This window comes from Typopeltis vanoorti, chromosome 2, assembly GCF_054136105.1.
Source record: "Typopeltis vanoorti isolate ZY-2024b chromosome 2, IOZ_Tvanoo_1.0, whole genome shotgun sequence".
Lineage (NCBI taxonomy): Eukaryota > Metazoa > Arthropoda > Arachnida > Uropygi > Thelyphonidae > Typopeltis > Typopeltis vanoorti.
In genome coordinates this window covers 111,126,956-111,140,471 of record NC_143550.1, presented here as the reverse complement: position 1 = coordinate 111,140,471, position 13,516 = coordinate 111,126,956, and the positions used below count along the sequence as shown (strand labels likewise).

At 35.3% G+C, this 13,516-nt stretch overlaps 1 protein-coding gene across 5 annotated transcripts in view; it reads right to left on the bottom strand.

The window, feature by feature from the left end:
- LOC150109337 (cationic amino acid transporter 2-like) overlaps positions 1 to 13,516 on the bottom strand; it is a 364,125-nt gene that overhangs the window by 177,734 nt on the left and 172,875 nt on the right. For all 5 annotated transcript variants that reach the window (XM_090412716.1, XM_090412725.1, XM_090412693.1 and 2 more), the window contains exon 7: positions 1,735 to 1,849. In XM_090412716.1, coding sequence (XP_090268842.1) covers positions 1,735 to 1,849 — 115 coding nt within the window. The remainder of the gene's footprint in view (positions 1 to 1,734; positions 1,850 to 13,516) is intronic.

Here is a 13,516-nt window from a genome sequence, read left to right as displayed (position 1 = left end):
ACGTGTTTGTGGTTGAAGTTCTTCATTATTATCTGTGTTTCGATAACCGTTTGACGGTGTTCGACGAGTATTCACACTCGTGCTATTCAGAGTTGTAGTATTATTATATCTTCATATGGAACATGACATCTAAATTTTTGGTCACTTCCATTGAATCGGAGTAGCGGGGGGGAAGCGGATGCTTTAGCAGTTAATCCAACTATGAGCGGGACGCTGGGTTTAAGTGTAGCTGAATAAAAATACGGGTAGATAGTGAGTCTGACCAGCAGGTTTGCTTTAAGCTGTTTCCCCGACGGTCGTTTAGTACTGTGGACCTAATTAAAGAGGCTCGTCGTCGCGACGGGAGGAATCTTTATCTGGTCGATTTCAATCGAAGGTGAGTTAGCCGATCTCATATGGAGGTAGCAGGGTTTTTTCTCCCGGAAACTCGGGTTTTTCATCCCGCATACATACAAATCGGCCCATCAGAACACACGCAATTTACAGACAAAAATTACTAGTTGTGGTGGTGTTGGAAGTGGGCGGTAGATGGCGTTGATGGAGATGATTCGTAGTAGAGGTTAGGTGTAGAGAGAATTGTAGATGTCCTCCCACGATGAGTCTTCGGACTCCTTGGAGGTATCAGGAATAATAATAATAATAATAATAATTATAATGCCAGACAACATAGTTGAGGATGACTGTATGAGTGATTATTATTACTATTATTATTAATGTATGGGCACCTCTGTACCTATACAGTAATAATAATATCTTTCTTCATATTCTCCTTCTGTAATTACCTTCTTTATTCTTCCTACTAAAAAACAAATGTATGTATATTCTTTCTTTCGAGCAACTACCATGGTAGTTGACTGTCACTGGGTAGAGTAGCCTATGGGTTTCCTGCTGGTCAGGCGTAATGAGCTTAGTAGTGATCCTTGTGGGCTACTCAGTGAGATTTAGAGTGATCTTGTAAATCCCTCAGAGTTTTTTGGAGAAGACATTACACTTAAACAGGCTTGCTTCCTAGGGATAGAGCAGCTTGGCCTCAGTGGTTGGTTTCTCACTGGGTGGAGCCACCACTGAGCTTCCTGCTCTCAAGTAATTCAGGTCAGGAATGATGAGTTTTTAGTTTAGTGGTGATCCTTTTGAGTCACTCAGTGAGATTTAGAGTAGATCACTCAAGAGTTTTTGGAGAGGTATTCCTCACTTTAATAGTACGATGCCACTACCCAGACTAGTTTTACCCTTTAATAAGGGGTAAAACTAGTCTGGGTAGTGGCCCTTCTTATAATGCATAGCATTATACACATCCAAAGGATGTGTGCTTTGCATTACGGGATACTAAGAAAATTGCAAACTTTGTTTGCTTACAATTGGATAAAGGATAGTTTGGAAAATGGTTGGTGGCAGTGGGGGAAAAAAGTAAACCAACCAGTCATTTTTGTTGTGTCATCCAGATGCATAAATTCTATTATTATAGGTGTAGTGAAAGAAACAGTACAAAGATTTGTTTTCTAGGATAAAGGATAAACAGGGTAATAACAGAAGGAGAATATGAAGACAGATATCAGATTATTGAGAGGAGTGAAAGATAACTGCGGGAAAGTAGAAGAGTTTTATTTACTATAACCCTCCCATCATTAACATCATGAACAAACAATTGTGAAATTTTTGTGGTTTTGAATCATATCCATAAGGAAAAAAAATAAATGAATAAAAACTAAAATAATGAAATGTTGATTATCTCACCTGTAGTAGCTATGATATCAAAACCCACAAATCCATAAAAACATGTTGCAGCACCTGACATCATACCAGCAAAACCATAAGGGAAAAAGCCACCTTCACCATATCCAGGCTTTACCTATCAATATAATTTAATTACTTTCAATCAAATTGTAGTTAGTATATACCACTTCATGTATTATTTTGTATTTGTGTGTTTAAATTTTCAATTATGCAGCAATTTTGCATCTATTAACATGATTTATCATATTGATAAATATTGATTATCTCTCATCCTATTGATGATCTATAAACAAACATATGTTTGAGTAAATAAAACAATATAACACTGAAAATATTTCTGCTGTTACATTCAATCAGAAATGCCCACTTCTGTAGTTTTTTTTTTTTTTCATGTAAATATTTTATTAGCACAGTATTAATACTTACAAATATATCAACTTATCATTCAAACCCTAAGTGTACCCTTCAGGAAAAATGAAATATGAAGGTTACAAGAAATGGAATCCATACACATACAAAAAATGTTCAAATTCATATTCTGAAGTGCAGTATTTTATTACTGTTATTAGGCTTTACAGTTTCTGTTGCTGTCAGGGCTGCCATTAGCCCATATGACACCTTTTTGCAAATTAGAAAAAGGTGCTACTTCTTCAAGTAAATTTTAAAGTTATTATATTATTTATTTCTCAATAATAAAAATTAACAAACACTGTCATCCTGTATAAATTCTACACACAAATTACTAAACATAAAAGAATAGAAAATTTCAACTTTTAGTAAAATTATTAGGAAATCAAGGTCACTAGGGTATTTTTCGTTGTGAAATTATTGCTGTATATATATTTCAATACTTCAACAGGTATCATAATATTTTAGAAAACAACTTAAGGTTATCAGTTTCTTATATATCAATGTTTTATCAATACCACATTCCTCACTGTGTTCATCTGAGAACTTCAATTGTAAATTTTTACACAATTCATGCTCATAAAGTTTCTGGTGCTTTCACTTTCTTGATGATTACTAAGAATATTTAATAAATGCTGCCAATCAAGAATGAGAATGGGTACAAACTATTCTCATTCTTTAATTAATTGAAAAAAATCGCTGGATTACATATATTGCAAAGTGATTGCAATATATGTAATCCAGCGTTTTTTTTTTTTTGCCACTATTTGAAAGAATTTGGGTTTAACAAGTTTCCCAAGACTACCTACTTGAACTCTCATTTAGAAAGTTAAAATATCTTAAATGTCAAATTTAGCTAGCATATAGAATGCACTAATACCAATAGGTTTTCTGTTTATTTATTTATTAGCCGGCCTGGTTGGCCGAGTGGTTAGCATATCTACTCTCTAGCCAAAAGGCTGCGGGTCCGAATCCTGCTGTGGGCATGGATATTTGTGATTTCTATGAAAATACTAGTGGTGGTGGGCAGTAGATGGCATTGGTATAGTTGCAGTTCGTCGTAGTGATTGAGTGGTGAAGCCAGAGAGCTATAAAGTAAGTGCCCTCCCTTAATGAGTCTTTGGACTCCCTGGAGGTGTCACATAATAATAATAATAATAATATTCAAGATATTGATCAATACATCAGTCAGAAAATTAAAGCAAGATTATGAAATTGATTTCTTTTTCATAAACTGGAGTGGAATGCCATAATATTAACAAGATACTTGATTTCAACCTTTTAAACTGTAATAAATATGTAAATTGCCATCTTTAGAACAAAAAAAAGTTACAATAAAAAAAGGAAAAAATTTGCGAAATAATAAAGATGCCTATGTTGCGAATGGGGCATTCCCCCCCCCCCTCCACTAGAGGTGGAGCCTTTGTGCTGAGTACAACCTGAATGCATATACGTGATGACCCTGGTTGCAATAGCATGAAACCCACTGCTGTAGTGCAGTAAGCAACTGTTGTGAACCCATACTCACTGTTTTTTCACTCACAGCTTCATTTATAGATGCATCAATGCAAGTTAAGGTAAGGTGATCAATGCAGCATCCTGAAGCAGGTGGTTTTTTTTTTTTTTTTTTTTTTTTTTTAAACAGAAGAGTAGACTCCAAAAAACACTTTTTTCTGGAATACAAATCTCAGTACAGTAGCATAGCAATTAAATCAGGAGTTAATGTATGGGGTTAAATGCCACCATAAATGACATACTGCTTAGAATGATTTTTTTTTCCTTTTATTATTATTATCATCATTATCATCATCATCATCATCATCATCATGAGCCAAACAACTCATGATGCAGGAGATCCACTATCACACATACACAGTTTATCATACCCATACTTAAATGCATTCCAACCACCTATCCACTCGCCATGTAAAAAACCTACTTCCCACCCCACTTGCTCATATCCTCCTTATAGTTTCCAGGAATAGCCTCTTGTTCTCTCTCTCTCTCTCTCTCTCTCTCTCTCTCTCTGTCTTCACTCATTCTATGATACAATGGTAGATAGTAACTGCTACAGAAGACATATGAGGTATTCAGTGAACAATTTATAAGGGTGCTTCATCCTCCACAGGGTGAAATCAGGAGAAACTCAAGTTTAGAGAAGATAGAAAAGGATCACTTAATTGTGAGTGAGCAGGAGATATATGAGGAAATAAATAAGCTTGATGTGTTCCGGGTAGTTAGAATTAGCCTTGGCCTACCTGTTTAACAAGAGTCTTACAACAGCACAGGTCCTAAGAGAGTAGAAAGAAGGTAAAATTTTTCCATTGCATAAAGGTTGTGACGATGTTGTGACTACAAATTATAGGTCAAATGATATATCTGGAGTTGTGGTTAGCATATTTGAGAGATTAATGAGTGCTACGAGTTGAAAACAGCAATATTCTCTGTGATGTCAGCATAGGTTTGCTAAAGGGAGATCATGTCTTAACAGCTTACTTAGGTACTATAAAAAAGTGATGAAAGTCTTGGACAAGGGATATGCATATACAGTGGTACACTTAGATTTTGCAAAAGCTTTTAATAGACTGCCACACAGTAAGTTATTAAATAAACTGGAACGGATGGAATTGGATAACAGACTATTGAGTTGGATCGGTGACTGGCTGTCAGATAGGCATCAGAAAGTTGTATATGGAGGCTCAGTATCCTGAAAGAGGAAAGCCACTATTGGTGTGCTGTGCATGTCTGTACTGGGCCAATGTTGTTCAATTTGCATATTAATGATATTGGGATGGGTTTTACTGGTGATATGCAGCAGTCTGCAGTTGATGCAAAATTGGGGAGAGCAATGCAGAGTCAAGTAGATGTTATGGCCTTACAGGAGGACTTGAATAGATTGTATGAATGGGCAGGTGCAAGGAACTATCAATTCACTGTTGCAAAGTGTAAGGTTTTGAAATTTGGTAAGCAATGATGGAATGCAAAATATATACTTGGTGGGGAACTTTAAAGGATGTAGAGGAGATGAGAAATCTGGGAGTGGTGGTTGAGAAGAACCCGAAATTGAAGAACTACATTGCACAAGTGAAGTTGTCACATTAGATAAAGACAATGGTGCAGAAGACCCTGACATGCAGAAATAAAGAGTTTACAATTCCATTGTATAAGGCCTCATATGAATTATTGCGCACAGATTTGGTCACCAGGTTTTCATGATGATGAGATATGTTAGAAAGGGTTCAGAGAAGATTCACAAAGAATATGAGAGAAAAGTAATGAGGAAAAGGTTCTCTGCATGGAGAATGGTTGTTGAGTGGAATGCACTGCCTTATTGTGTTGCAAATGCAGACACATCGAATCAGTTTAAGGCATGGTTGGATGAGCTTTGTGTGTGTTGTGTGTGTGTATACCTCTGATCAAATCATTCTCTATGTGAGTCTCTGACTCCATAGAGATCAGATGTTAATAATAATAATAATAATAATAATAATAATAATAATAATAATAATAATAATAATAAGTCCTTCTGTCCATGAAATTTACAACAAATATACACAAACCACATACCCCCCCCCCTGCTCAGCACAAACCTTTGCATTTCTATGTTTAGGATCATGGCCCTTCTTCTTAACTTGTTTCTATCATATAATTCTCTGATTAACTACTGTTCTTATTAGAGAATCACCATATAAAATTCTCTTCATGCTAATCTTCTTTCTTCTTTCACTCCTTCATACTCTACTTTCTCTTTCCTTGCATCTTTTCTTCCATTTCTCTGCCATCCCACCATTTGCCAGACATTTCTTTCTTTAGTTGTTCAATCTCAAGTTTTGTCCTGTGAATGTAATAATTATGACTGTCATTGCATCCCATTAACACTCATAATGTTAGTTCTCAGTAACTGACTACCAGATGGTAATCAGGTTTCCAAATACAAACTGGCAGTCACAATTTTTGATCTTGAAACATTGCTAATATCCATCATGTCCTCTGTCAATACTCTATGACAATGCATCATACAAACTGAAGTTGTCTAACCAAAAAAGCTCTATTTTTTATTCATTTTCTTACCAAAAGAGTGAGAGGTAGAGTTCTTTTTTTTTTTGCATGCAGTTCCTAGATCAATTTTTGTTTCTCCTCTTTCATTTATATGGTTAATTTTTTCTTTGTCAATCTAGTAAAATCATCTCATCAACTTATATATCAGGCAAGAAGAGAGAGAGAGAGAGAGAGACCAGTTGCTATTGGTGGTATCAGAAAAATGGTCAGAAAACTGAAAATACTGCTTCTCAGAAATTGCTTTAGAAATTCAAAAATTAGAAATAGATACTGAGGAAATATATTGTGAAGTAGATATATAAACAGGATGTGAGATTTTATGACATCTTGCTAGAGTGTTGCCCAGTAGTTATAAAATTCAGACTGTAATGAAGAAAATAGTATCAGGGAATATTATTATTATTATTATTAACCCCCCAACTGGCCATGATGTCTATAGATGTCCAGCTAAATCTGGATATGATTCTGCAACACCTGTTGAATAACATGGATAAGAAGTACAATTTGGTCTCACTATTTCAACCACCTTGGCCAGTAGGGAGGTTAACAACTGACCTCCACGGAGTCAAAGATCTCATTATAGGAGGTTCATACTCTCTTATGCAAAAGAATAACATCATTGAACTTTGCCTCAAACCCATTCACAGTTTCTGCATTCACCCACACTTTCAGTGCATTTCACTCACCAATCACTCCCCATACAAGAACCTCCTTCCAATTCCCCTGCCCATACCCTCCTTATACAGTTTTTTAGGGATGGCTTCTTGTTTATTCTTATCTCCCTCTATGCCCAATTTGCCTACAAAAAATTCCTCCACATTAATCTGGTAACAAACCCTCACCAACTTACATGTCTCAATCATATCCCTCCTCCTCTCTCCTTTTTCTATTCACAATGCTGTGCAAGTTACATTCTCTCAATCTTTCCTCATATCTGACATTCTACCGATTTACACTGACTTAGCAAACATTCTCTGAATCCTCTTCAACACATTCTCATCATCTCAAAAAATCAGACAACCAAATCTGCTCCCAGTAATTCATATGTGGCCTGATGCAAGGGAACCATAACCTCTTTGCTTCTGCATGTCACTGTCCTCCTTATTATTGCCATAAGCCATTGGGATGTTCTTACAATTTTAGCAGTGTGACCCCTAAGCTTCAAGTCTCTGCCCACCATCATTCCAGAATCTCTCATCTCTTCCACATAGTTCACAGACGATTCACTGAAGGAAAATTCATTGCATCACGGACAATTCATCATGGGGAAAATTCACTGAGAGGAAAATTCATCGTGAGGAAAAATCGTCACAGAAAAATTCATCATGCGAACTATTGATCATGGAAAAAATGTGCTGAAGATGTTATTCATTAGAAAATTGAAATGATATTGCATTGATACCAATATATGAAAAGTAAATATAGTGCAAGATACATTTCACAAAATATATTTTTTTTTATGTATTTATTTATTATTCATTTAGATTTTAATTAGATTTGCATAATATTTTAATTCTTATACAGTGAAAGTAATATTTTATTGATTGGTGAGTTTCCTAATTTCTGTTTCATCTTAAAAAGTTGTAAATATTCTTTCTTACTTAGATAACTACAGGTTCTGCTAATGGAATATTAATATTTACAAAAATGGAATAGGGCGGTTTAGGGAGAAAGGGCACCATGTTTAAGAATATTTATTCTACAAACCAGTCACTGTTTTTCTGCACATTTAGACATCCATTCAGATGTGATATATATATGTATGTGTATATATATATATTTTATCTGAACCATTCACTGTTTTTCTGCACATTTAGACATCCATCCAGATGTGACACACACACACACACACACACGCACGCACGCACACACACACACATTTTATCTGAACTAATTCAGAATATAAGGTGTTGAATACACAGAATACACATGTATTTTGAAAATGACTCCACTTTTCCTACATAGGAATGATATGTTATATGCTGTTATTGTTTACAGAGCTAGTTTAGATCATAGGTGCACTTTTGAGTAATTATATTAAAGAAAATGATAATAAACTTATGTAAATACTATCATAATGATGTAAATCAGCATAAACTAAATTGCCATTTCTGACTGCAATACATCTTTACCTTTTCCTCCAATTCTAGTATTCAGAGGAAGAAATTCATCTATCACGTAATAACAATTACAAACATCGATGCAGTTTCTCCTCAGCTCATTGGTGGGAGAGGGTACGCTATCTAGTCGATTGTTCATCTTCATGATTTATTTACAATTTGTAAATAGGGAAACAAACTAAATAAATAGGAATAAGAAAAAGTTCATTATTATATGTAGCTTTCCAGGCATATCTGTTTTGAGCCAGTTGAGTTATTTCTCCTGGAGAGAGAAAGAGTGAGAGAGAGAGAGAGAGAGAGAGAGAGAGAGAGAGAGAGAGAGAGAGAGAGAGAGAGAGAGAGAGAGAGAGAGAGAGAGAGAGAGAGTACCTGTGCTGATAAGGTGGTTAATATACTGCCAGAATTGTTAATTCTTCCTCTCCATCTTTGTCCATTTGAGGGGGGGGGGGCATATAAAACTAAAATGTCAAATTATGAAGAAGGAGGATGCCTCAGTTGATGTCCAGGCCAGTCAAGTTGACATCTGTGTTGGATTTCAATCAAGTGTCTTTTTGGTTTGCCTCTTCTAAAATAGTGGAATTATGAATATGATCCTTTTAAGAGTAACCAGGTAACAGTCTTAAGCAGGCTGTATTAAAGCTATTAATGGTTTTTATTGCATTTTTTTGGGTGGAAGCATTCCATGTTTCTCCACGGTATAAGAAGATAGCCTGAGAGGTTGCTTTACAGTTTACTTTGGAACGGTTCACAAGAGAAGTAATCAATTACGTATTTCACTTTGGGAGCATCCATCTATAAATTTTTTCCGTAAAAAAGACTAAATATAAAATTTTAAATTTCTTAGTGTCATAAAATGCTAGTATTGGAAGAAAAAGGTAAAGACTAATATTGAAGCAGCAGATTTACTTATGCCGATTTATATCATAATGCTATTATGATAGCATTTACATAATTTTATTATCATTTTCTTTAATATAATTACTCAAAAGTGAAAACCTATGATCTTAAACTAGCTTTGCAAACAATAGCAGCATGTAAGATGTCTTTACTATGCAGGAAAAGTGTAGTGATTTTCAAAATTCACGTGTATTCAATAACTGAAACACATCACCTTCTGAATTAGTTCAGATAAAAAATATATCACACTTGGATGGATGTCTAAATGCACAGAACATAAAAATAGTGAACGGTTAGAAGAAGAAATATTCTTAAATATTTTGTTCTCCCTAATAACTATTCTAACTATTAATAGAATAGTTAATAGGAATAATAGCAATATGTAAATAGTAAACTATAAATATTAATTGGATATAACTATTATCCCTTAAATATGGTGCTCTTTCTCCTTAACCATCTATCCCTGTTTTGTAACAATTAATATTCCATCTACAGAGCCTGTAGTAAGAAAGAATATTAATAACTTTATACAGAATTTCACAATGCTAAATATAATTGAAATAATAAATAATACCTAAAATATTTCTTTCTTTTTTTTTTCATATATGGGAATAACATGAAATAGGATTTAAAATTTTAAATTCGAAATAATAAATAATATCTAAAATATTTCTCTTTTTTTCATATATGAGAATGACATGAAATAGGATTTAAAATTTTCTTACAATGAATTTCCATGTGATGAATTTCCCACAATTAATTTTCATGTGATTAATTTTTTCTCATGTTGAATTTTGCATGCGATGAATTGTCCAGACACACTTCCACATCCTTCAATATTTTCCTGTTAATTCTATACTCTGCATCCCAACTTTGCCTATCAGATTTTAAGACCTTGCACTTTGCAACATTAAACTAAAATCTCCAGTCACTTGCCCACTCTATTAAGATCCTCCTGCAAAGCTACAATATCTGCTCTACTTCTCATAGTTCTTATTAACTTTGCATCATTGGCAAACAGTTGCATATAACCTGTTAAGCCATTCCCAATGTCATTAATGTACAAGTTAAACAATAATGGTCCCAAAACAGATCTCTGTGTCACTCCACTAGTGACTTTCCTCTTTTGGGATAGCACTCCTCCATACACAACCTACTGATACCTATCTGACAGCCAATCAGCTACTCATCTCACTAGTCTGTTATCTAATCCTATCAGTTTCAATTTAGCTACCAGCTGGTCATGTATCAAAAGCCTTTGAAAAATCCAAATATACCACTGTGTATGAATCGCCTTTATCCAGTGAATTTGTTACCATGTTGTAATATGTAAGCAGATTTCTAAAGCATGACTATCTCCCTAACAAACCCATGCTGACCATCATAAAGAATATTGCTATTATCAATCCATTTCTTAATCCTAGTCCTTATCTACTTCTCTAACACCATAATAGTAACCTCAGATCGGCCTATAATTTGTAACCTCAGTCTTATTCCCTCACCACCCCTGCTTATGGAGTGGAACAATTTCTTCCTCCTTTCATTCCTTTGGGACTCAACTTGTTGCAAGACATATGTTAAACAGGTGTGCAAAGCATACTGTTAATTCCCTACAGCATTCCTTAAAAACACATGACATTTCTTTAAGAAGATATATTGTCAGTCCTACTGCCTTATTAACATCAAGTTTGCTTAATAAGCCAGCCTGGTTGGGCGAGTGGTTAGCATATCCACCCTCCAGCCGAAAGGCTTCGGGTTCGAATCCCACCCTGGGCTTCGATGCTTGTGATTGTCTGTGAAAATACTAGTGGTAGTAGGCAGTAAATGGCGTTGGTAAAGTTCGGATTCATTGTAGTGGATGGATTGAGTGGTGGAGATAGAGAGTTGTAGAGTAGATGCCCTCCCTCAATGAGTTTGGACTCCCTGGAGGTGTTAAGTAATAATAATAATAACAATAATTCCTCATAAACCTCCTGTTTGTTTACCACCAGTCTCTCCTCCACCATACCCTCTACACTCTGGTTTCTCATGATGTCACCTTTACAAAGATGAAATACACTAATAAACTGCTCATTGAGTACTTCAACTATATCCTCTGCATTCTGCCAATCTGCTAGTGTAATCACCCTTATCATCCTACCAGTGAATTTTCCTTCTACTTGCCACACATTGAAAGAACTCACTAGGATTTTCCTTACCTTGATTGATAATTTCTCATCTGCACTTTTGCTTTCTTTATCACCTTCCTGGCTTGATCTTTCCACTCTTCATGCAACTGATTATTACTAACATTCATCTTGTATTGCCTCAGCAGTGTCTCAACAGTTCCAGATTTCACACTTAATCTCTTCAGTCATCCTTTTACTCCTATCTTATTTATCCTTTCACCTTTGGAATATACTTGGACATTCATGATAAATAGCCCTTGACCAAAGACCAAGCAGCATCTGTCTCCTTTCCACACAACTCCTCTTTCCATATTATAGCTCCAAATTGTCTCCTTAAGCTTTACACACCAGCCCTGTAGTGCCGCATACAAGGGTGTGCTGAAAAGTTGTGATAATCACCATGAAGGAAACATATCTTCTGACATGTCTTCTTATATATATCCTAAAAGAAAAAGAACAAATTATTACAATTTGATGAAACATGAGGGTTAAAGAGTTTTAAGAGATGTTCTTTCTTGTGGTTATATCAGTTGCTTTAATATCATTTTTGTTCTAGGTGTTTAGCAGAACTTTTCAGCCCCCTCCCCCCATATATCCCTTCTTCACAGAAATTCTCATATGACTGGCTACAACTCAGGTGATCACTTCATGGTTATTCTCACCAACCAGTGTAAGATTAGACACTCCATTCACAATCATATCGTCTTATGATATAACCAGATCTAAGACTCTTAAGGAGCCTCTGTAGCTCAGTCAGTATAGACGAAGCCCTTTGGTCGGAAAGACCTGAGTTCAATTCCCACCAATGACGTGAGGACCCTTCTTTTATCTGGTCTCTTTTGATGGAAGGTGAGTTAGCCAGTTCATACAGAGGTTAGGGTATTTTTTTCACCCAGAAACTTGGGTTTTTCATCCCCCAGAACAGGCAAACCAGCCCCGTGAACTCGCATTGATTACAGTGATGAATACGTCCCAGCCATATGCCAGTCCTGAGCCTGGATAAAATTGAAGGATTGGGGAAAGCAATGGTGAACTACCTTGTAAAAATCTCACCAAGAACACTTTGTGGGCAAGCCTACAAAGTTACCTAGGGTAGGAAATGACTGAAAGGGATAAATCACCACCACCAAGACTTCTTAGGCATAATACATGTATTATATATTATGCCTAAGATTGTTGTACTTAAGAACTTGAGAAATCATTATTTCTTTATTTCCTGATGCTAACTCTTCATTACAATCAATACTGTCATATTTGAAATCACCCATAACAAAAGCCCTTTGCTTGCTCACTAAGAAAGTTGCCTACATTTCTTTGTCTCCACGCTCACATTCCATGGCCTGTAGTAACACCCAATCAAATACCTCATTCTATCAACCTCGCTTCACCCCATACTGCTTCAAAACTACTGTCACTTTTTCCCCCTTGTATCTCAACCTTGTGTAGACATAATTTCCACATCATCATCATCATCAGCACTTCCCTCTTTCCCTTCTTGCTTTCCTATCCCCACAAAAAACATTATATCCTTCCATTTCTGTTCCTATCAAAATATCCAAGACATGATTCTCATCCAATCATATTTCACCTAGTCCAGCTATTATCTGACAAATAAACTCAATCAATGGAACAATTTCAACCCTCTTATTTCTGATACTTCTGTCATTTCATAAATAAACAATTATTTTCTTGGTCTATAACCACTTGGTCTATAACAACATTTTCCTGCCAAACTTGCATTCCCGTTCTCACATTCTTATCAAAATTACATCGATCTTACTTGGTCCACTCTCTTGTTCATTTAAATCATCTTGAAAGTGATTTTTAATCAGTGAATAGTCCATTTTTCCCCCCGTTTTTCTATGTTTTTGAGTGCTAAATTGTTTCTCTGAATACGAGTGTACTTCAGTGGTTGTTTTTTGGAAGTTAGTTGCTGTTGCGATATAATATATTTTGGTTACCATCAGAATTCGAATGCATAACAGTGGAAGACAAAACAAAGCTAAGTTTTCATTACTGTATTTAGTTATATTTCATTTTATTTAATTATATTTAGTACTTAAATGTTTTTTTGCTTGTAATTGTTTGTACTTTTTTTTTCTTATTTATTTAACGGAATTTATTAATTGA